Source organism: Ixodes scapularis, unplaced genomic scaffold, assembly GCF_016920785.2.
Source record: "Ixodes scapularis isolate PalLabHiFi unplaced genomic scaffold, ASM1692078v2 PGA_scaffold3__209_contigs__length_174095766, whole genome shotgun sequence".
Taxonomy (NCBI): Eukaryota; Metazoa; Arthropoda; class Arachnida; order Ixodida; family Ixodidae; genus Ixodes; species Ixodes scapularis.
In genome coordinates this window covers 105,049,104-105,073,255 of record NW_024609868.1, presented here as the reverse complement: position 1 = coordinate 105,073,255, position 24,152 = coordinate 105,049,104, and the positions used below count along the sequence as shown (strand labels likewise).

The window sequence follows — 24,152 nt, the reverse complement described above, 5'->3', positions numbered from 1 at the left end:
CCGGTGCTCAAAGGGGAAATCCGATGCCCGTCCCACCGCGCGGCCGACGGCTACCAGCGAGGGCGGTCGCCGCGCCGGGTTCGGCCAACGCCATGCCAACAACGATGATCCCGGTATCCAACAGCATTTATTGAGTACGAGAGGTCCCCAACAAGACATTGCGGTCAAGCGAGCCGCGGTCACAGTGTGCCTGCATCGCCCGCCGACCTGAGAGCCAAATGGGTAATTGCGAGCAGAGTCATCGCCGGTCGGGCAAGCTCATGCCGCTACCCGTCGTCACAGGAGTTCGGGGCCAGGGCTTTCGGCAGACAGACGTCTACAGGTTGTGGGGACGTCGACTGTCAGAGCCCGGGGAATCACTAGCGTGGAGTCATCGCCGGTCGGACGAGCTCGCGTTGCGACTCGACCCGTTGCCTGGAGTCCAATCCAGGACTCCCTGACCACACGGCCGTCCACTCGGAGGGCAGGCCCGACTCTCTCTCGCGCGATGTCGCTGTTCCCCCGAAATCGGGGAGACGCGCAGAGGAGTGCGAGAGAGCAGGTCAGCATGGTGATGTAGTCTCTCCGACACGATACGGAGCGACCGGGCTCGAAGTCATACAGCTTCGCCCGGAACGGCCTCGGCTTATGCCTTCTCGGGGAGGCAAACCAGTGGCTCCCACAATCCCCCCTCCTTAAAACATTTGGCACCCCTTCCAGAGAAAGGGGCGCCGGCTCTCAAACCCCCAAAATACAAAACCTGCACGCTGACAACACAGGTGCCAGTCGCGCTTACAAATAAAAAAAACGGGGGCATTGGTAGCACCCGGAACTGCTGCCGTAAATGTTCCACATACCGGAGTTCACGACGCGCTGCTGGTGCGATGCACTCTGGTGCCGTAGAATAAATCCAAGTTCCCGGATGTCGGACGAACGAAGGCTCAGACACGAAGTCCTTCCGCAACCCAGAGCGCCACTCACTGGGGACGTTGCTCGTCTCACGCTGCTTGTCGTCGACTCGGTGTGGCCAGGCCCGACTCTCTCTCGCGCGATGTCGCTGTTCCCCCGAAATCGGGGAGACGCGCAGAGGAGTGCGAGAGAGCAGGTCAGCATGGTGACGTAGTCTCTCCGACACGATACGGAGTGACCGGGCTCTTAGTCAGACGGCTTCGCCCGGAACGGCCTCGGCTTACGCCTTCTCGGGGGAGGGAAACCAGTGGCTCCCACAACATATAGCAAAAACTATGGTTACATCGAACAAAACTAGCAGCCGCTACTGATATATCGAACTGCCAAGAGCGCCGTTTTGCTCTACAAGCTGGCTTTCCCCCAATGCGGGGGGCCGCATTGGGGGAAAGCTAGCTTGCAGAGCACGCTGGTTTTTTCTTTTTTTCTTTTTTTTTTTTCTTTCTTTGAGCGGTCGAAGAAAAGGAAAAATCTTTTGCAGAGGAAGCGGAAAAAGGGTGCTTCGTGCTCCCTTTCCCAGCTCCGTCCACAAAAGAGAATGTTTTTCTTCCAAGCGGTTAACGCAACCGCCCCCCACCCCCTTCCCCCCCAAAAAAAAAGTTTGTTTTGCTAATTGGCTTTCCCCAACGCAGCCACCTGTCTTAGGGGAAAGCCAACTTGCGGAGCAAAACGGCGCTTTGCAGGAGAAGGTGCTCCTGCTCGGACGTACTCCGTGCTCTCGGCATAGTTCGGCGCTAATGCGCGAATATAGAAGGCAGTGGGCCTCAGCATTTTGGAGTCTGTCGATAGCGTAGAAAAATATTGTTATCGCGGATGCAATGAAGAAAATACAGCAGAAGATGCAAGACTACTTTATTGTGTAATATTTCAGCAGAAAGTGGATTTTCGAGAGTCAAATTCATTAAAACTTTTATATCAAATTACCCGCTATATTGAACTAGTAGACCTTTTTTGCAAGTTTGAAATGAATGGGTTTGACTTACTCTGGCTTGGATTTCCGGCCAGGTGGCGCAAGCTTCCGACCATTTCGTGCTCCCGAACTTAATGCACTTGAAATTAACAATTGCAGTACTTCTAATACCAAATAAGGGCAAATATAAAACTATAGTTTAAACATATCTTGTGATATTTGTTGCTTGTACTATTCAAACTATTCAATTCGAAATTATTCGTCCAAAATCACTATTCGCTTTGAATTTGATTCGGACCCAAAATCCTTTATTCGCCCATGCCTATTTAAAAGGTCTTGCTTGTACCGATGGTATTTGGGATATTCCCAGAAAGTGCCATCTATGCCTGCCATGGCTTGGCCTTTGTAATATTGGTCGTCTGACGGAGGTACCGGTTTTTTTCTTTGTGTATCCTCTTCCTTGCCGCGGGAGTCACGGCTGTGCTGGTGCAGACTCTGTGTATACAGACCCTACTCCACTGGCCGTAACTGGATTGTACAAGATATGGCTCTCTAGGGATGAGGCCCTTTAGCCTTTGCTTCTTTAACATTTTCTCCTGAGCCTTGGCATCGATTGTGTCTATCTCGTTAGCTCGAGGGAAACTCGCTGCTCATCATGGTTGGTGGTTTCTCCTCTTCAACGTTTACTCCGCTAAAGTAGAAAGAGTGGAGGGCTTTCTGGGAGGAGCTTGTCCTACGTTTTTTAGGCTGCATTAGACTTTGTTCATGTTAGAGTATTTTGTACTCAGAAGAAAGCGTCCCGTGGCATACATCACATGTGCTTCGTCGGAGGATCTTAGTTCCACTTCAGGCAAGCGTTAACACAAACTAAATACTACACTATTGTTTGCATGAGCGCACATTATTCCTGTACTTAACAAGTTCTTGATGGATGCGCAGACGCCATGTTGTTGCTTTAATGACGAGGTGCCAGAAATCTGTGTACTACTCTTCTACGTATTAAAATAAAGGCTCATAGCGCTTCTCCTGTAGTATATTACTAATTATAATAACTTCAACAACAATTTTTTCGCATTAGATAACTGAAAGAAGTTTGACCATTTTCTTCATTAATATGATGCCATCTAACACTTAATAAAGCTAATAAGAGTTTTGTTACACAGTTGCTTTGAAGAAGTAGAGAATTCCACAAACGGCATATCAGATACTACAGTAATCCCTCATCAACTCGGAACTCGGCTATCTCAAAATGTTGGTTAAGTTGAAAGATTTCTTGTTGTCATGGGAATGAACTCCCAAAGGCCCAGTGCATTTACTCGTGGCTTATCTTGGAAAGTTCTCAGAAGGGACCTCGAATATGTAAAAATCTTGTCAACGAAAATTTAAAGAAAAACTTTCAGCCTTTCCACTCTGGTGAAGAAGGAAGAGCAGCGGAGCTGTAGCTTCTGTTCTCGGCGGTGGCTTTCCAGGCGAGCAATCTGCTCTTCTTTCGCAAGGAAATCTGAAGCGCCCGACGCAGTTGAACTTCAGGCGATAGCGGCCTCGCAGCAGTTGCGAAACCATTCGCGCTGCTGCGCACATCGCCGCTCGTTCCGTTCCCGCTCTTCTCCCTTCGAAGAAATGCCGCGCTCTGTGAGCAACGGCAGCAAGCAGACAGCCGGCGAACACAACACTCTGGACAGCTACCTCCATCTATGAGCGACGGCGGCAACCAAAGTTTTGTGTCGACATTTCTTTGCGGGGGACACAATCCTGGGGAAACTAGCCCTTAACAGCTCCGCTGTAAAAACAGGCAGGGCACAGCAAACAATGAGCTAGTGGTCCAAACATTGGTTGATCAAAAAGCAGCCATCCGAAAGCAAACACACAGAAAGAGAACAAAATCTGGTAGGCTGCCTCGGGGACGCAGCCGCAGTGGGGTACCTGAATTGTCTTGTGCAAGATGCAGGGGGCGTATGGGGCAATAGGGTACAGAAATGACGTAACCAAACGCACAATCTGCATTTATTCACGCATTAAGATACTTGCATGCTTAACTTATGTTACAGCTAGTGGGAGTCTTGGAGTCTAATTGTGCTCGCTCCCTATTTGCACCCTGTGGAGACGGACACGTTCCGCTATGGTCAAAGGGGGTGGGCGAGGATTGTCATTTCTCTGTCTTGTCGCTCGAGTCTCTTCAGGCCATTTCTGGACCTTATGTGTCGAATGCAAGGGTGCCATAGTTGAGCAACCTTCAAATTTTTGCAACGGATTGCACACTCATAAGCCTTATAACTCCTGATGAGCACCGGTTTGAGTTCGATGGATTACACCTACTAGGGCAGAGTGAACTCTCTCTCAAATGCGATTACTTTCGCTCGGATCGACAAACATACTGCCGAGCAGCTCCTCTGTGAACGCCGCGCACGAGGCTAAATTTTGCTTCGATTGCATCGTGCACTGCACGACAACGGCGCCATCTGCACACTCAACACGTGCATGATCAAGTAATTACTTTTTTTTAGGGATGGGCGAATATTCGGTTAATACGAATAGCCAATCGAATTCTGTTCTATTCGGTATTCGCTTCGAATCGAATTTAAGTATTCGACAAAATCGAATTATTCGACAATATCGAATTATTCGACAATATAGAATTATTCGACCTTTCGAAATACAGTCAAACCCGACTATATCGAACCCGTTTACATCGAATTATTCCTTATATCGAACAATTGTCGTGCACAGTAATGTTACAGTGATAATATATAGCAAAAACTGGTTGCATCGAACAAAAATAGCAGCCGTTACCGATATATCGGAACTGCCAAGAGCGCCGTTTTGCTCTGCAAGCTGGCTTTCCCCCAACGCGCAGCCACATTGGGGGAAAGCCAGCTTGCAAAGCACGCTAACTTTTTTTTTTTTTTCTTTGGGCGGCCGCATTGATTGTTCAGAAAAAAATAAAATATATCTTTTGCGGAGAGACGGTGCTCCGTGCTCCGTCCGCAAAAGAGAATATTATTTTTTCTTCCAAATTGACGCGGCCGCCCAGAGAGAGAAAAAAAAGCCAGCTTGCTTTGCTAGTTGGCTTCCCCCAACGCACCACCTGTATTATTTTTTCTTCCAAATTGACGCGGCCGCCCAGAGAGAGAAAAAAAAGCCAGCTTGCTTTGCTAGTTGGCTTCCCCCAACGCACCACCTGTTTTAGGGGAAAGCCAACTTACAGAGCAAAACGGCGCTCTGCAGGCGGTGCTCCCGTTGGACGTGCTCCGTGCTCTCGGCATATTTCGGCGCTAATGCGCGAATATAGAAGGCAGCGGCCCAAGAATTTTGGAGTCCGTCGATAGCGTAGAAAAATATCGTTATCACAGATGCAATGAAGAAAAAGCAGCAGAAGATGCAAGACTACTTCATTGTGTAATATTTCAGCAGAAAGGGGATTTTTGAGAGTCAAGTTCATTAAAACTTTTATATCTAATTACCCGCTATATCGAACTGGTAGACTTTTTTTGCAAGTTCAATATAAACGGGTTTCACTTACTCTGGCTTGGATTTACGGCCAGGTGGCGCAAGCTTCCGACCGTTTCGTGCTACCGAACTCAATGCACTTGAAATTAACAATTGCAGTATATCAAATACCAAATAAGGGCAAATATAAAACTATAGTTTAAACATATTTTGTGGTTTTTTTTTTGCTAGTACTATTCGAACTATTCTATTCGAAATTATTCGACCAAAATCACTATTCGCTTCGAATTCGATTCGGACCCAAAATCCTCTATTCGCCCATGCCTACTTTTTTTTTTATGCAACGGTACCAGAGCAAGGCGTGCGGGTAGTACGGTTGCAAAGATATAAGCAATATTAGTGTAAAATGTTTTCATTACATGCGGTTTTACCAAGTGATTCCTACTGACCGAAATTAAAGATGTTTCACATCAAAAAAGAAAACGAAGTTTGGCATTATCGCTGACGCCCAGCAATACGCAAAAAAAAAAATAAAGTCTTATGTCATCGTCATCAGCGTGGCAACGTGCGGAGCAGGGTGAGCCTGAAGGACGTTTGTTGTCTTACGCCAAGCAAAAATGCAAGTCCCTTGCATCTTGGCTTGGCGTGCGGTGCCAATGTGTCTCTCTTTCTCGCGCTCAATGTTTGTCTATCTTTTCTCTTTTCATTCCTTATTGTGCGTTCTTTCGGTTTTTCTTCTTCTTTTTTTTGCATTCTTACTTTCCGGTTTTCCAGTCTTGTCGTCTCATCTTATTAATGTTGCTCGCTGACAATTTTGTTGCAGTAAGTTTGTTCTCCCCACCGCACCGGCGCCGTGCGACTGTCAAGTCAATTAGCGCGATTGTTGGAAGGGTTTTACCGTATCGCACAATGCGAAAACTGCAATGAAAATTTGGTGTTTCACATATCTCAAATTTTTTTTTAGTTTTTAGGACTTCGATTTAATGAGAATTTACTGCTTTCACTTCGTCACCACCAAACATAGTCGAGGAGGTTAAAGGCTACGCCCCACATTATACTTTCACTATTCCCCTGCTCGGGCAACAGAAAGAGACGATGAGAGACAACATTTAGCAGAATGAGAGAGGGAGGGAGAGCAGGTTTTTGACAATGTGAAAAAGAGTGCTGTCCTCTGGCCTCATAGAGAAATTCTAAAGAAAATCAAAACTAAAAGAATATTCTCATGTTCATGTCTGGTTCTAAGCCTTATTTTTGACATGCTGAGCTCACATACCTTTGGAGATTTCATTGAGTTGGTAGAGACCTGATCTCGGATTAGACGACCGGAACGCTTCGTCGCTGTAGCGAAGCGCCAGATACATGGACAACCGAATGACTGACTTGTCGTGCAATGCGTTGGAACGGTGTTAGGTGAATCATGTCCTCTGAGTTTCCTGGTGTGCAATCTGCACAGCTGCAATCTAGCTTTTTCCGACGTATCGTGCCACCCGTTAAATGTTTCATCTTGCATCTGGCTCGCCTTCAAGCATTTGGTGTCCAAAGTTTATGATGCTTCACTCTTCATTAAGAAGACTACATTAGTCGCTCGCAGTCTGTGTTTGTAAACAAAAGCATGCTTGTGCTCGCAGCCGGCCCCTGCCGCATGCGCAAGAAGATGGTGAAAAACGACCTGTTCTATCTGCACTACCCGTACCGGCCTGACGTGGAAGGAGGCGAGAATGTGAGTGGTCCACTGTTGCCATATTTGATCCAGTGCAAGCTTTGTCATTTCATTTTGAAATGAAAGAAATTGCGGTGGCTTAGCTCGGCTATGCGAGGATATACGTAGCGTGAGCTTATGCGCACAAGGTGAGAGATGCTATCAAGCGGCTCCGGTGCAGCGTCAGACTTGGCTACTGCGCAACGGAGGCGCACAGCTGGGCACACGGTGGCGCCAGTGCATATGCCGCGGCTATGACGTCACTCCCCTGGAATGTGCAGACCGGCGAGGCAAGCGTGGTGGCGGCAGCGGCGCCACTGGCGCGCCAGTTGTGCGTCTTGTGACGTCACCGCTCCTTACGCATGCACAGCACGGAGCACGGCTCATTATGTGAGCCACGCGAAACTGCTCAACCTTGGCCAGTGTTGCTCACGCTACAAAACCATTGAAAAAACTGTGTTGTTTGTACATGATAAAGCTTAAAATTGTAATTTCTCATCTCTCTGTGCTTTTTCTTGGTCAGATCGGATGACATGACCTTAAACAGTTTTACAGTAAAGCTGTTCATGGCTAGGGTTCCATGGATTTTTCGTGTGCAGCGACTAAAAACTCTATGCTCGGACCGCTGCACGCGCTGCACGCGCACGCCTTCTTCGTATAAAAGATACGTGGTAAATAACCAAAATAAAGCATTGACAAATGCGCGTGCAAGACGCCATTTGTTTTAGGCCTTTGCTTTAGAATAGTTACTGCTGCAGATGCCTTCGCCACGCAAGCATACCTTCCCCGTAAAAAAAGATTGAAAGTAAATAACCAAACTAAATTGTTGAGGAACGCACATGCTAAGTGCCATTTGTTTTAGGCTTTTGCTTTAGACCAGTTACTGCTGTAGACACTGGCATGTGCGGCACGTGGAACACCATTCCCTGCATTCTCTTTGATGCTTGGGTAATTTAGCAGTAGGTCTATTCAGTGGATTAGTTATCAATAGGCAGCATTTTCAAGATCAGTAGACTCTCAGGTAGATATTAAAGGTTTCTCAAAGATTTGCCACTGTGCGACCCTTGTCGGCCATGTCTATGCTCGCACTGCCCTCTCTTTGTTGTCGTTCCAAGCGCTTGCATGAATAGTTTCCTTTCCTTCCGCTCTCTCGGGGTGGCGGTCCCGTCGCGCGTGTCTACTTTCCGCCGGGTGGCGATCCGGTTGCGCGTGTCTAGTTTTCTCCGGCTCCTCAAGTCAGGTCTGTGTCGTGTGCTAAACAGCTTTGCTGGTCATCCACCTTCTCAGAGTGGACTGGCTCATGATTTTTAATAATCGGTTCATATAACCGTTCTAGCTTTTTTTTTTCTTTTCTAACATTCAGAACATTTACAAAAGTGTTTCAGTCTTGGGGAAAGTGATACGGTAAAGCCAAAGGTTTAATGCGAAAGCATTAACTGTCCCATGTTGCGCAGCCGGCGTTTACTCTGACCGCGAAAAACGGGCATCTCAATAAACGGCAGTTAAGATGGCTGTGACGCGCTCCCATTGGCAGAGACACGTCATATCAGACGCTATGTCATGAAAGTCATCGGGTTGCTCAAGGTTTAAGCGGAGATGCCTCAGGAAAAGCACGAAGAAAAGCAGAGTGATACAGATCCACTGTAACGAAAGGCGTGGAGCCGGTGGGGTTTGCCGCGCCTGTGCAGTGGGGGAGAGTAATGTCACCGACGGAGCACCGTGGGCTATAGGAAGATGTGGTTGCAATGCTTGTAGGAATCTGCTGCGTAATTTTTTTATGAACTCCTGATGTACACTTAATTTGCAAGTGGCTAGGATCATGAAACATTGAAACACATGGGCATGCAAGCATTCCTGACATAAATGCATTATTTTAAAGCTCACTGATACCTATAGAAATAATGTCTCTAGTAGATATGCTTCTCAAGAAATTGGGGCTGCAGAAGTAAAGGAACAGTTGTTTATGTGGTCATGTGCAAAGTGCAGGATTTTCTACATGCTACGAAACAGAAACGGTTGTGAGTATTATTATTTTTGCTGCTTTTAGTTGTTCGTTAGAATAAAATGAAAAGCATGTTGGTTTACCTTTCCAATGTTCAACCGAAGAAATAAAATAAGAACAATACCCGTTCATCCCCATCTCGTACGTCACGTAAGGTTGTGCGAATATTCGAAATTTCGAATAGTATTTTCGAATAATTCACTTTTCAATATTCGCTTCTAGAAGAACTGTACTATTCGCGTTTTTCGAAGTGATAATTGCGACGGGTTAGCCCTGTTGAGTGCGCTTCTTACTGAGCACCGGTGCACTGCGGAGAAGCAATACCCACGGTAGTGAGCTCCGTGGGTGTTGCTTCTCTGCATTACATCAGTGCTAGGGAAGAAGCGCACTCAACGGGGTAACTTGCCGCGTTAAACACTTGGAAAAGTATGAATATTGCGATTGCATGCTTGGAAGAAAAGCAAGCATTCAAAGCGGGATGGTGCACGTGTACGGGCTGTGTATGAAAATAAATGGAAACTTTGTGAATGTGCATATCTACATTGTAGTAAAAGTTTCAAAATTCAAAAATTCAAAAAGTTTCAGAGATGCCCTTACAACCTGCATTCATCATGTGCGATTCTTTCTTTTTTGACATGAGATTAAAGAAAACTATTTTATATAGCAAGATTTGTAAATTCACTCAATTGGGTATGGTTAGCCATCCGTCATTTACTTGCCATCCCAAGACATCAGACCTTTTGAGGTCACAGTTCATAAATATAAATAGATTAATCTTAACTTATAAATGAACAAGTGCAACAACCTTCACAAGTTTAGCTGAGTTTTCATCTAAGCATTATGCAATGGTAGTGAAAGACGTGGAAGAACTATTCAATATTTGAATCGAAAATATTTGGCCAAAATCACTATTCTCTTCGAACTCAAAATCCACTATTCGCACAAGACTATGTATGTGTTGTTCCTTATATTAAATTTCTACTCTCAAACCATGGGATTTTTTTTTTTTTTTAATAGCATATTTTTTTTAAATGTAGTTGTTGATGTCTCGCATCGTGCCCATAGCTCTGGCTCAGAATGTCCCATAACCAGTGGCTGTGTCTTTTCCTTGTCACGCAGCGTGCCTTGAAGTACAAGGTTGCCACCAGCTTTGATAGCAAGGAGTACTACAAGCACTGGAGGCCCGACAGCCTTGTAGAGCATGACACATTTTCCCCGGACATTGTCTCCATCTCCTCCGAAGACTGGCCTCAGGAAGGGGACAGTGCCGAAGAGCGGGAAATCGGTGGGTGCCTGGCACTCTCCCTTCCACTTATGGCACCCTGGAACGCATCTTCAAAATGTGATTTGATGTTAACTTCGAGTGTTATGTGATATCTTGATATAATGTGACAGAATATCACGTGACATGACATCACGGTGCCACGTGGCGTCATAGAGTCACGTGACCTCAAGGTGTCATGTGACGTAGCATGTGCCCAGCTCATTTGCAAATTTTGTGTGTCTGGGTTTATTTAATACAATCAAAACACGCCTACGTAAAATCCGAGAGATGCCCCACCCCCGAAAGATAGCCCATCCCTATTTTTGGCTTGGTTGGCTATATCTTTTTAAACACCGAAAGATAGCCCATTCCTATTAATCGTAGTGTTGAAATCAGTGATGGCCTCAGCGTAAATGCGGTAGTTAGCTATGGTAGGATATACACGAACATTGCTGACTGGGAAGTACAGATATCTTTGCTTCGTTGCCAGAAGGGACACAACCTTAAAATAGCAATTTTTTTAACTTTTCTTGATTGTACATTGAAAGTTAGCCCACACCATATCTTCACCCGATTTGCTCTTGATGTTAGGTGGGCTATCTCTCGGGATTTTACGGTAGATTGTGGGTGTTGCAGCATTTTTTAGTTGGGCGGTAAAACCCGCACCAACAGGCACGAGTTCTTTGCAGTGCTTCTTAAAAGTGCTAGGAAGATTTTCTTGAACCCGGGCTCCTTCCCGTCACCGCACACGTGGCCGGTTCTCAACCCACGCTTTTCACGCTGAAAGCTCCTTTGTGTTTGCACGATCGAAGCTTTCCGCATAGGGCCTAAACGACGCATTCTTTGTTTTTGACTGAAGCCAGATGACAAAGCATGTAGCACACATGGTGAGCTGCCAGCTTCTACCAATTCATTTTACTATTTTTGGTAGCTGGTTTTTTAAGCGTGCAAGGTCCTCAACTGCACGGGTAGGTCATTCGCGAAGCTTCCCAAAAAGGCTACAAAGAATGCCTTCGACTTTGCACGCACATAGCTTTCCGCGTGAAGGTTCGAACAGCACGCCCTCTGCTTGCCACGAAAGGCTTCCAGGGGCTGCGCACCCGGCTGCAGAGCAACCGCAGCGCGAGCGAACAGGAGGACGACAGCGAGAGCCTGGACCCCACGACGGACTCCTCGGAGCAGGACGGCACGGCACGCAAGGACGACACGCCCGACAACCAGAGCGTGCTCCGGCTGCTCGAGGAAGGCGAAAAGGTGCGACACACTGGCTCCCTACTCGCTCTTTCGCTCGAGCCCGTCTACTCTTTTAAATGCGGCAGCATCTCCGAGCAAACCTTGTGCACTTCCGCGTCCATGACTCAGTTTGTAAGCGACGAAGCGGGCAGCACGCTTGTGTTACATACCTACCACCAGCTACATGCGCGCAGGGTAATGCGTTCAACGAATGTGATACGATATAGCGGTGGTTCTCAGCCACTTGTGTTTTGGGGACCCGCTCTGGATCAGTGAAAGGGATGGGAGACCCCATCCACCGGAGGGGGGGGGAAGGGGGGGGGGGGGGGGGGAAGGGGGAAGGGAAGGGGCGGGCGGGCGGAGCGGAGAGGGGGAGTATTGGATGTTTGCAATTGCAAAGGGCTAAATGAAGAAAACTAAATGTGTGCAAACCAACTTTGAAACCCTGAAGCAGGGAATGATCAGCCCTACTAACAAGGCACACATGGTTTGGTCTATCTAGCGTTGAGAGACTGTCAGCATCACTAAAAGAAAAATGGTTTATTGCTCAGCGTTACCAGACTAACAGTTGAGAGCTTCGGGTACCCTAAGAAAGCCTTCAGGGACCCCCATTTGAGAATGGCTGTGATCATTTAAAAGATATAGTTATTGTAAACTTCTAACTTAAACCTGTTCCTTGCTTGCACGTCTCTGCCTCAGATTACGCACATGTTTCGTTGTGCCCGCGTGCAAGGCCTGGACACGTGCGAAGGACTGTTGCTCTTCGGAAAAGAACACTTTTACGTGGTGGACGGCTTTACTCTGCTGAAGACGAGAGAGATTAGAGACATTGATTCACTGCCGGCCAAGTAAGTTGCTCGTTTTCATCACTGCCCCAAATCACGCAATTGTTCGAGTATCCACTGGGTTTTATCTTTGGTTATGCGGATGCACCATATTGTCCAGTGTTTAAGATGCACTTTTACTCGAGAATAAAGAATGGTGAAAAAGAGTTTGACGTAGTGCACCACGGTGTATATTATGCAGCGATATCCCGTTCATACGGGCACCCCTACACCCCCGAAAAATCGTCCACAATGTGAGTTGTCCATAACAATGAGGCAAAAATGCATGTATTTAACCAGTTCGTTCCGGAAAATTTTGTCTGTATAGCAAGATATACTTATTAACAGTGTCTCTATTGTTGAGACATCGCCATACTCGGGTCTTCTTAAGCTGTATTAACTTTTGCAATGAAAAGAATGCAGAGGTTATCTAAAGCACCCTGCCTATCTATAAAGAAACCAACCCATACTTCTAATGCCATGTGCTTGCCCCTAACCTATGTTTACACCACTTGGGAGGCAAAATCTATGAAAACTTGGGTATTCTCGATAGGGATACTTTATGCATAGATATTTTTCTGAAATACCTTCTTATTCGGAATCATCACAACTCACGTTGGGATGTGAGTTGTGAGGAATGTTCTATAATATGAAGATATGTTTTGTCTGTCTCTCATTCCTTTCCAGCGCACACGACCCAATCATTCCAAACTCCACTCCGAGGAGCAAGCACCAGAAGAGGATGTGAGTTTATCTACTGTTGCCTTGAAGTCTGAATGTTGAGCAATCCAGTTTCGATAGTGGTGAAATCTAGCAACAGGACACTGCAGATAATCCATTCATAATATTATTCCGTAAGAATAGCCACCCAAAATGAGGAGATAAATGGTGAAAAACGTGGGGTGGGCTATCTTTGGGGATGCCACAGCAAAACTTTATAAAAAATTAATGATAAACACTGGGGCACCTGCTACAAATCACGTGACGCAGGAACTGATACCATAGATTGCGGAAATGGCAAATTCGCGTTTCACGATGCGATAAACACGCGGGAATTTGCTACAAACTCCTGTGTCATAGGAAAAGATACCTTGGATTGCGGTTGTAGCAGATTTGCGTTTCACGGTGTGAAGGACCCGCAGAAACCCGCTGAAAACTCTCAGCTCACGAGAACAGATACTGCAGATTGCGGACGCAGCAGACTCAAGTTTCGGGGTGCAATAAACACGTGGGAACCCACTACAAACTTGCCTGTCATGGTAACCTATATCGCGCTCGCAGATTGCGGACAAAAACGTTGGAATCTGCTATAAACTCGCGTGTCACAGCAACAACTACTGCAGATCGCGGACGCAGCAGAATCGCATTTCACGATGCAATATACACGCAGGAACAACTGCCATAAAGTTTCAAGTGAACGCCTGCTTCCGAAAAATCGCCCATTGTGTTCCTCTGGCTAAATATCTGTAAGGTAAAAATTCCATAACATCGCCCACCCCCTGATCCCCGTCGGACGTCACGCGATGTCTGACAAGAATCGCATCACCTGCGCAGTTTGCTGTACCTGCTCATCTGACACACGTTCATAGTGGGTTCTCACGTTTTTGTCCATGATCTGCACACACAATATCGGCTCCCGTAACACGCGAGTTGTTCCCGCGTGTATGTTGTACAGTGTAGACCGCATATAACTTACGTCACGGGAGTCGCGAAAATCTGCACTATAAGCGGTACCACACTATAACCAAAACATCAATTTTTCAGGCCAAAATGCATGCCATCAGACAACTTACCTTTGTAAAAGAATTTATTTTATGTTAGATGAAAAATAAAGCTTAGTTTGAGGAAAGTCTTTATTTCACCAGACTAGTACACTTCTCTCTCAAGTCTGTAACGCATTTTGAAAGAAATGAGCGACTTTTGCCTGGCGCAGCCTCTAACGGCGTCGCGGGTTGCGGACGGACGTTGCGAGCGTTCAGGATTGCTAACCCTAATCACTTTTCTCCGGCAATAAAAACGTGTGAAAATTCGCATCTTTTATACGGTACGTGCCAGTAATACCTTCAACTTGAGCACAGGCATGAAATGCTCCAAATAAGAAATCCGGGCGATGTTCGAAAACACAAATGCTTAGAAAGCACCACTGTAGTCGAAGTAAACAAACACGATGACACGGGCGTTTCTGCCGTCTTGAGAGTGCCGCCACAACATCGCCGCACGAGGAGGTGGATCTTCCCTTCTAGTATGTGCTGGGTTATCATAGCGACACACAACGAAAATTCACAGTCAAGGATAGCACTTTTACGCGGAATGATGAGCTTCTACCACGCCGTCTACGTCGACGATCAAAACCGACGCCATGGTTTGTGTGTAGAAGCAGCCGGCCGGCGACCGGCATGCAACGCACGCAAACACTTCTCCTCGACCTGCAATTGGTCTGTCGTTGCGGTTGTTTCCAACGTTTCCAACGCAGCGGAGGGATGCACGCACTTGAACGACACGTGCGCGCGTCCCTCCGTCGCTATGGCAACTGAAGCCTCTCTTCGCTTCTCCCTGCTTCTTCGAGCAGCCTCCTTGCCCCGCGAGTGCCGCTTGCGGCTCGCGTTGTTATCTAGTGTCGCACAGGGAAGCGTGCTCTCTGCGTCAGACAGTCGGCGCGGTCACCAGGCTGTTCCGAAAACCGTACTATAACCGGTATTTCCCTTTGCACGACTGCATTTTAAGCGGTATGTAATTACATGGAGTTCTATGGGAGGCGAACCGGTGGTTTAAAAAAGCCGTGTTATACCCGGTCCTGCACTATAAGCGGTTACGTTGTAAGTGGTCTATACTGTACCGTGAAATGCGAATCTGCTGCGTCCGCAATCTGCGGTATCCGTTCCTGTAACATAAAATTTGTAGCGGATTTCCGCATTTTTGTCCGCAATTTGCGTGCACAATCTCAATTTCACGTGAATTGGTGCCACGTGTATATTGCATCATGAATTGTGAATTTGCAGTGTCTGCGATCTGCAGTATCAGTTCCCACGTCACGTGGTTTGTAGCCGGTGCCAGAGTGGTTTATCATTAATTTTTGATAAGCTTTTGCTGTGGCATCGCCAAACATAGCCCACCCTATGTTTTTTGCCATTTATCTCTTCATTTTGAATGGGTGTTCTTTCGAAATTTTATGGTAGCATGTTACAGGAATCGATATCGCACGCGCAGATTGCGGACAAAAATGCGGGAATCCGACACAAACTCGCATGTCACAGGAAAGGATAGCACAGACCGCGGACGCAGCAGATTCGCATTTCACTATGCAGTATACACCCGGGAACAACTCGCGTATTACAGGAGCTGATATCGCGCGCGCACGCAAATTACAGACGAAAATGCGGGAACTCGCTATGAATTCATTTGTCAGACCGGTACTGCAGATCACGCAGTCGATGCGATTCCCGTCGGACATGGTGTGACGTCCGACGGAAATCGGGGGGGCGGGGAGCGTGGGGCGGGGGGTGGGGTGGGGCGGGGCGGGGCGGGGTGGGCGGGGCGGGGCGGGCGGGCAGGGGAGGTCGGTCAATGTTTCTGAATCTTTATGCTACAGATATTTAGGTAGCAAAAATGGATGGGTGAATCAACTCTCGGGGGAGGGCGTCCTTACGGAATTATATGGTAGTTATTTTCACAAAGGATTGTACAGAATTTATGTCCCACATAAGCACCAAAACTGTAGAGTAGAACCTCATTAATACGTTTTTCAGGGGACCGTGGGAAAAAAATGTGTCATCCGGGAAAACGTAACAACCGATAACGCACTTAGGGAGGTTCTAGATGAGATAGAAAGCAACTGTTGAGGACTCAGACATGTTCACAAATGTGCGTAATATCTGCCTGCCTCTTTGAATTAATGTTAAGCAGTAAAAGCCATTTCTCCGGGAGCTGCAGTCCTCTTTCACTCTCCGCACAGTCGTGAACATTTATATAGCGGTGCAGGGTGCCCAACGCAACGATCGCATCCTCAAACGTGGCCACAGCGTAATCGTTTGTTTCTTGCTCGACATCTTCATCACTTTCTTCGTTGTCGGCAGTAGTGAGGTCGGCCACGATGTCCGCTATGCTCTGCGGTTCAAAGGTAACGACGTTGTCGTCAAGTGACACATATTCACTGTAGGTGATGGCGACGATGCTGTTCAAAGTTACAGCGCGAGTGTGAGGTCTCTTGCAATTTCAGATCTCTTCCGGCTGGGATCGCGATCCACCGTCTGAAGTATATCAAACTTCTCTTTAAAAGAGAGTGCCTTCCTTTTTCGCGGTGCCATGACCGTCGTCAGTGGGTGCAAAGCGCACGTGCTCCGAAATGCCACGGTTGTGGTGTTTTGGAGCATGCAGGCTCACGCAGCCGTAGCAGTGCATGTGGATGCACCTCCTACCAGAAAAATAGGACAGATGAAAGAGAGAGCAAGAGAGAACGAGCGTTTGCCGCCTCGCCAGCCTCGCTCCTCGTCCGAGCAGTGCTCCAAGGTCAGACCCGGGCAAGATGAAAAGCCGTGACAGAGCTCAGCAAAGCCGAGCGAGGAGACAGAGAGACGGAAAGGAGGGAGAAAGGAGTAAAGGGAAGACGAGCGTCTGCGTCCCCACGCGTGCCGTGCGACCCGCATGGCGCGGTTCAGCTTTGCTCCGCTAGCTTCGCTTCGAAGCCAGCATGGCAGCATGGCGCCCGGCGCGCTGAGGTGCCGCGCTGCCGACACTTTTGGACGTAAAAACCGGGAAAGCAAACATAACAGGCAGGAAACTAATACATGTCTCTCTAAACACGTTTGCAAGTCCGGTCTCAGGGCGCCGCCATCTTCCTCAGTGGGGTGCGCTCTCGGGAGCGGCCATAATCCGATTACGACGCCTTAGCAAGGCTTCGTAATCGGATTATGGCTGGTCCAAGCGCACCCCAGACAGGCAAGATGGCAGCGCCCTGAAGCCGGACTTGCAAACGTGTATAGAAGTGAAACGGGACCGGCGTTTTTGGACGTAACAGCTAGGAAAATGTATCAACCGAGAATGTATCAATAAGGTTCTACTGTAATTTGCAAATAGACCAAATATGGTCTAGACATTTTTGTTATTTCTTCTTTCAGGTGCAGCAAGTTTTCGTACGATGACATAAGGGAAGTCCACAAGCGTCGGTACTTGCTCCAGGTGAGCTTTTATTTTGTCATGGTTTTGCTGCAAGGAAGTCAGTAGGTGACCTGGTTAATGGCATTTAATTTTGAAGCGGTGTATTGCAGATGCCTGTTTGGGTTGAGGTGTCACTAGTTGTGGATGTGTATTGCTGCCATGATTTTTTACATTTTTTGAATCCTGAAGAACTCTCGGAAGAATATTGGCTGCCTCTCCGAGGCCTTTAGAAGGCTCTTTTAAATACATAACTGTTTAAAAATAACCAGGAATAAGCTAGCATATGTAATTAAATATTAGGAGAGCTTTTTATGCATAAGCAACCAGCTTATTATCATAACTTTTTTGTCTACTACAATTGAGGTGCGAGTTGGGAAGAGGAAGTCTTATATGAGGCGCTCCAAGCTTTGTTGCACCGTAGGCTTTGGGCCATCGATGCCAAGCCATTTGGATATTGAAGACATGAGAAGATGGTGATTATCGGCACCTTGCACAAATCCGTGGCGTTGCCAAATACTAGGCATGTGCAAATAGTGGATTTTAAGTTTGAAACAAATTCAGAGTAAATAGTGATTTGGGCATAATATTTTTTAATCAAATATCAAATAGTTTCTCCAAGCCTTTCACCTAAGTTAACTCATGAAGATGTTCCCAATCTTCCACTGGCCCACTTCTATGGTACGTTAATTTGGATCTAGGTATATTTATGGATTGTCACCTCAAGAGGTCCTACGCCTACATTCTGATGGCAAGTAAATGACGCATTTGATATAAAGATAGGTCTAAAGAGATGCCCAGCTAAACCCAATCAGTGAAGGTTATATATCTTACTGTATGCAAATATCCTTTCTTCAATTTCAAATTTGAAGAAAAAAGACAATCACAAAGTAGTGATGCAGTTTGTCAGTGGATCTCTGCCAAACATATACTCTTCCATAATAGCCAGTTTCATTCATTTTAAAAATTCTAGTTGAATGTGGATGTCAACATTCAGAGTTCTTGTTTCTTTTTCAAAACACCAGGTGTGTGCGTGCACCACCCCGCTTTGAAAGTTCATCTCTCCTAAACATGCGACTGCAGTACTATTCATATTTTTTTAAATGTGTATTGGCGCAGGTTAGACCTGTTGAGTGTGCTTCTTATAGCCGATTTGCGCGAGGGTCTGATCCGCAGACGGATTGATCACGCAACGACATATCCGCGGCTTGTCCGTCTCCCAAGCACATCCACATGAGAGAGACGACGCCAGCGAGGACAGTCCGAACGTGTTCGCCACCCTACGGTGCTGCAAAGCTCCAACATCGCACCGTGGCACCGTTGTCCAAGAGAGAAATCAATGTTTCATACCATGACAGAGAACCGTATGCTGCTGTTATGTACAGATCGAGATAGAACACCGTGATAGGCTTCGCGCGAAGGGCCACTGGCTTTGCTAACCCAAGGCATGACAGTAACACAGGCATGGTCCTGCTCGAGAAGGCTTCAATGTAGAAGCGACGAAGTTCTGGGCCGATAAAGGAGCATTTGGAGACGCCTTCACGAACTCCGCACCCGTGCACAACACTTACGTACGCCACTGCCACAAGAGAGGTCTTGCACGGTAAAAGGTTGATTGGATGTGCAGGAATTATCACGGCGTGCTAGACGAGTTTTGACTGAAGCTTCTCAACACGGACCCAGAGTCCCGGAAGCTGCTTCGCGTCAGCCGGGCAAACTTTCTGCAGTTTTTTCATGTGTGGAACCAAGAATCACGCACAGAATGAACCAGTGAGCACACAAAACACAATGATGTGCCATTTTTGTTTTATTCAATTGAAAAAAATTTTTAAAAAATTAGTACCATTGCCAGACTAAACGCTTTTCAAGTCAATCTCCCGCCAACAGTTTGCAAGTGAAAAGGCGCTCAACTTCGTCAGTGTGCGCGTTCGCAGACGAGGCGCGTATTGCAGGAATCGGTGACTTGAAAGTCACGTGGTACACAAACCACGGATAAAAATTGCGATTCAGGTTGTCTTGTGATTCGGCTACTACCTAGCACCAGTGCGTTGCAGAAAAGCAACATCCGCAGAAGCCAGCTTTATGGATGTTGCTTCTTTGCAGTGCACCGGTGCTTGGTAAGAAGCACGCTCAGTGGGTCCCACCCACTGCTGTTTATCTTGAAGTAAATACTAGGGGTGTGTGACCACTCCAATATAAGAATACGAATTGAATAGTAAGTTCCCAAATAATTTGATTCACAAATTGAATTCCTAGTACTGTAAACGACTAAATTTTCGCAGGGACCTAATTTTCGCGAATGGCCTACAATTCGCGAAAAATACGTCCTGCGAACAATTTGGGCAATATGTGAACGCTACGGAAGCTACACTCGATTCGCGAAAATTAGAACCCGCGAATAATTTCAAATTTTCAGCTTTTGCCCGATTTGCGAAAATTTGAGCCCGCGAAAAGTTTAGCCCACGAAAATTAAGTCGTTTACAGTATTCAATCACTCGAATGTTTTATATATTAAGTAAAAGACTCATGGTCGGCACGGAACTCACAAAAGAGCTATGTTTGCTCCCAATGTTTGTGCAGCGATGTTGGACAGACCATGCGATAAGCACCTCTTAGTCCTACCATTCCACAAAGATCTAGCGCACAGACTAGAAAAAAAAAATGAATGCCACTAACTTTATAGCACGCATTGTTAGGAGGCTGGAATTTCATGCTATGCCTAATTTTTTTTGCAAGCCCCTCGTTTCAAATTAAAACATCGATTTAGCACACACTTGGCACACTCACAGAAATGGTAACTGCAAAATCACAAGAAGAAAATTGGGTAAACCACACCGATGAAACCAGCCGAGTTGTCGTCGTCGTTCTGGAGCCGCAAGTTCGGATTTAGAACATAACAGAACTGAAAAAGAGTAATGCGCCTAGATTCGAAAGTGCTTTCAGCTGTTCGATAGCCACTTTTGAAATACAAACTGCAAGAAGGTGATGAAAGGACGAGAGTATCGATTGCATTTCGTTCAGGCAGTGGGAATTTAGGTGACGTTTTTCGCTGCTACGAACGATGCCAGCTTCGCCCCATGGGACAGTTAATGCTTTCGCATTAAAAATGCTACGCATGGCACTAGCTTCAGGTTTTCTATGACACTTAGGGTAGATAGATTATGTGTGTGCCATAAAAATGGGACCTTAAAATCCACTTTAGTGCCCCACATCCAGCAACTGCTGCTTTTTTTTTTTACCAGAACTTTTTTTACATTTGAGCTTTTGTTCAGCATCAACTGCATATTCTGCACCAAAAAAATTAAAATTTGGGGATTTTACGTGCCAAACCAACGAGGGGCATCTGGCACGCCCCAGCAGAGGACTGAGGATTAATTTGGACCGCATGGGGATCTCCTGACGTGCCGCCGCAGCATACTTTGAATAATTCCTACAAATAAAATCACTATTCAATTCAATATTTAGCTTTTTTTTAATTTGATTCAATAACTACCATTTGGTATTCGCACACCCCTAGTAAATATTAAATAGCGCATTATATGAAACTATACTACCATTTGAAAATTTTAATATTTGCACAATTCTTTTAAATACAGTTGCACAGCTTTCAATGTTGGTATTGGGTACTTTTGGCAGCCTCACGGTTGGTGATATTAAAGCACGCAAAGACGATTCCATTAAACCATTATTGGTGCAGCTATGGCATAGGCACCTTTCCTCTGCTTGAAAAGTAGTTCTTTGACCAAATCTCGGCCCATGCCCTTTTACTGCATTAGCTGTTTGAGCTTATTGTGCTGGGCAAGTGTTGCATTGCAGAAAACGAACGGAGTGTGCGCACGCTTATCGCTGTGGGCTTTTGTTCCTGGAGAGGGCATCGCCTCCTTTTTCTCGCCTTCAGTCGCCCGTTCTCTTGGCGCTCGGTCTCATCTTGGGTGTTAGTATAGGACGCATTCGACGTCGAGGTCATGTTATGCGTGAACATGAAATGGCACATAGAAGAGAATGTTACTGAGTGAAAAATGGACATGTTGGTGCTACAAAGCAATTTGTGCAGCGCGCCTGCAAGAATGTTTTTGGCACTGGCAGCTGTTCTGCATGTGATCGATCATGGTTCACGCGAGACCTGGTGTCTTTGGTGGCAGCTTGCCACGAGGTTCTTCAGTCAGCTAGAACATTTGAATGTGTAACTTTTAGCTAATTTCAACGGTGCTTCAATAAGACCCACGCCCCTGCACCTGTCCGACGTACGAGAGTTGCGTTACAGCTGTCGCGCCAGCGTACATGGTGCATCTGCTAAGTGTTCACTGACTTGGCATTATATTCTAACGTTCTAGAGATGACACTCAATGCATTTGTTGGTTGTTTTCTTCTTCTTTTCTCTGCCACCTGCTTCTTCCTTCTTTGCCCTGACTCTCTCGGCCCTCGGCTAGCCCATTGCCTTGGAAGTGTTCTCGGCCGACGGGCGTAACTACCTGCTGGTATTCCCCCGCAAAGTGCGCAACAAGGTGTACAGTCGCTTCCTGTCTGCTGCCACCGCAATCACGGACAGTGCTCAAGAGTCCCTTGCGGGGCAGCGTCGAGGAGCCAACGTCGAATCCGGGTGAGCTTTGGCACGGTCTCGCCCACTCTTGCCGCCTCCTTCCTTGCCTGAATCTTTGACCTCCCCAGGTTGATTTCAGTCATCAGTTGTGGCACACAGTTTCTTTTTTTTTTAACTGTTATAGATGGCACGTGTGCTGCTAGGAGTTCACAAGTCCAATCTCATTTCCTTATAGCTTCGGATGGGGCTTTTTTTACTATAGAATAGGGTCTAACATGCCTAATGTGCACTGCATTTTCGAAAACTTTTTTCAGTGACTTTGACTAAAATACAGTTTGAGTTCATACAAGCTGCGGGAAGTTTATTGTGTCAAAAGATTTTTTCTTTACACTTCTGAAACTATTTATTTTCCTTTCCACAGTCTCAGGTGAACTTACATCATGGTCACGGCAACCGTTATTTTTAATGAATGAGTCAACCATAATTATTTGCTATGTTTCTTCACTTTTGTGGCTAGAGTGCCTCACAACTTGCGGGGTGTAGTACCAGTTTTACGAACTCTCGCCAGATATCATGATATGCTGTCGCATGATAGAGGATGTTGGACGGAAAAAGCAAATTGTGTTTGTTGAGCTGCATACATTAAGTACACATCACCGGAAGCTCAGCCTCTTTTTTAATTTGGCACCACTGGTTGGGATAAGATGTCTCTAAGTCTTAGAAAATAACAGTTACCGGACTAAAAAAAATGAAAGCCGTTTACAACTCCCTGTAACACCGAATTAGAGCGCAGCTCTTGAGGAGGAGGAGGGAAGGGTACTGAGAGGAGGCTACACCCTTCCTCCCTCTTCCTCACCTCCTCATCCGACGGCGTGACCTCACGGTTACGCCGTCGGCGTAACCGTGAGGTCACGTAACCCTCGTGACCTCACAGGGGGCACGTGACCTGAGGGGGGTCACGAGATTTCACGGGGGTCTAGTGACCTAAGGGGGATCACGTGACCTCACGGTTACGCTGACATTGACGGCGACGCCGCTCAAGCCGGAAACGGGCGCCTAAGAGCTGCGCTCTAAAAAGGGAAAAAAGAAGTTTAGTTTGCGTACGGGAAAAATGGTTGCTACAGAACACATCTGCTTTTAGAGCGCAGCTCTTAGGGGCCCGTTCCCGGCTTGAGCGGCGTCGCCGTTGGCGTAACCAAGGTCATCCCAAGGTCACGTGACCCCCAAGGTCACGTGACCCCTCCAGGTCACGTGACCCCTCCCAAGGTCATCTCAAGGTCACGTGACCCCACGTGACTCCCAAGGTCACGTGACCCCTCGAGGTCACGTGACCCCTCCCAAGGTCATCTCAAGGTCACGTGACCTTAAGACCCCACGTGACCCTTTGAAGGTCACGTGACCCCCGTCATGTGACCCCTCTGAGGTCACGTGACCCCCGAGGTCACGTGGTCTCTTCCCCAAGGTCACGTGACCCCTCCCAAGGTCATCTCAAGGTCACGTGACCCCAAGGTCCCCACGTGACCCCCAGGTCACGTGACCCCTCTGAGGTCACGTGACCCCCCGAGGTCACGTGACCCCCCCTCCCCAAAGTCACGTGACACCCCCCCCCCCCCCGAGGTCACGTGACCGCCCCCCCGGAGCATATTAAAGAATGAGGGGGGGCGGAGGGGTCTACCCTCCCCTCAGTACCCTTCACTCCTCCTCCTCAAGAGCTGCGCTCCAATTCGGCGTTACAGGGATTTGTAAACGGCTTTCACTTTTTTACTGCAGCTCTCAGATGGCACCAATGACAACTTCCGAGTGCAAAGGGCAGTAGGGTTGTGCGAATATTCGGAATTTCGAATATTAGTTTCGAATAATGCGCTGTTCGATATTCGCTTCGAGAAGACCTGCACTATTTGTGTTTTTCAAAGTGTTGATTGCGTCGAGTTAGCCCTGTCGAGTGCGCTTCTTAGCGAGCACCGGAGCACTGCGGAGAAGCAATACCCGCGAAAGCGAGTTCTGCGGGTGATGCTTCTCTACATTACATCGGTGCTGGGTAAGAAGCACACTCTAAGGGGTAACCTGCCGCGATAAACACTTGGAAAAGTATGAATTTCGCCATTGCGTGCTTGGAAGAAAAGCATACATACAAAGC

At 47.0% G+C, this 24,152-nt stretch overlaps 1 protein-coding gene across 1 annotated transcript in view; it reads left to right on the top strand.

The window, feature by feature from the left end:
* The window catches only part of LOC115325373 (WD repeat and FYVE domain-containing protein 3), a 193,923-nt gene that overhangs the window by 105,880 nt on the left and 63,891 nt on the right, over positions 1 to 24,152 (top strand). Inside the window, exons 46-52 of the mRNA XM_029986093.3 lie at positions 6,931 to 7,022; positions 10,123 to 10,288; positions 11,349 to 11,521; positions 12,200 to 12,348; positions 13,012 to 13,068; positions 17,439 to 17,499; positions 21,906 to 22,075. Of these exons, the coding sequence (XP_029841953.2) occupies positions 6,931 to 7,022; positions 10,123 to 10,288; positions 11,349 to 11,521; positions 12,200 to 12,348; positions 13,012 to 13,068; positions 17,439 to 17,499; positions 21,906 to 22,075 (868 nt within the window). The remainder of the gene's footprint in view (positions 1 to 6,930; positions 7,023 to 10,122; positions 10,289 to 11,348; positions 11,522 to 12,199; positions 12,349 to 13,011; positions 13,069 to 17,438; positions 17,500 to 21,905; positions 22,076 to 24,152) is intronic.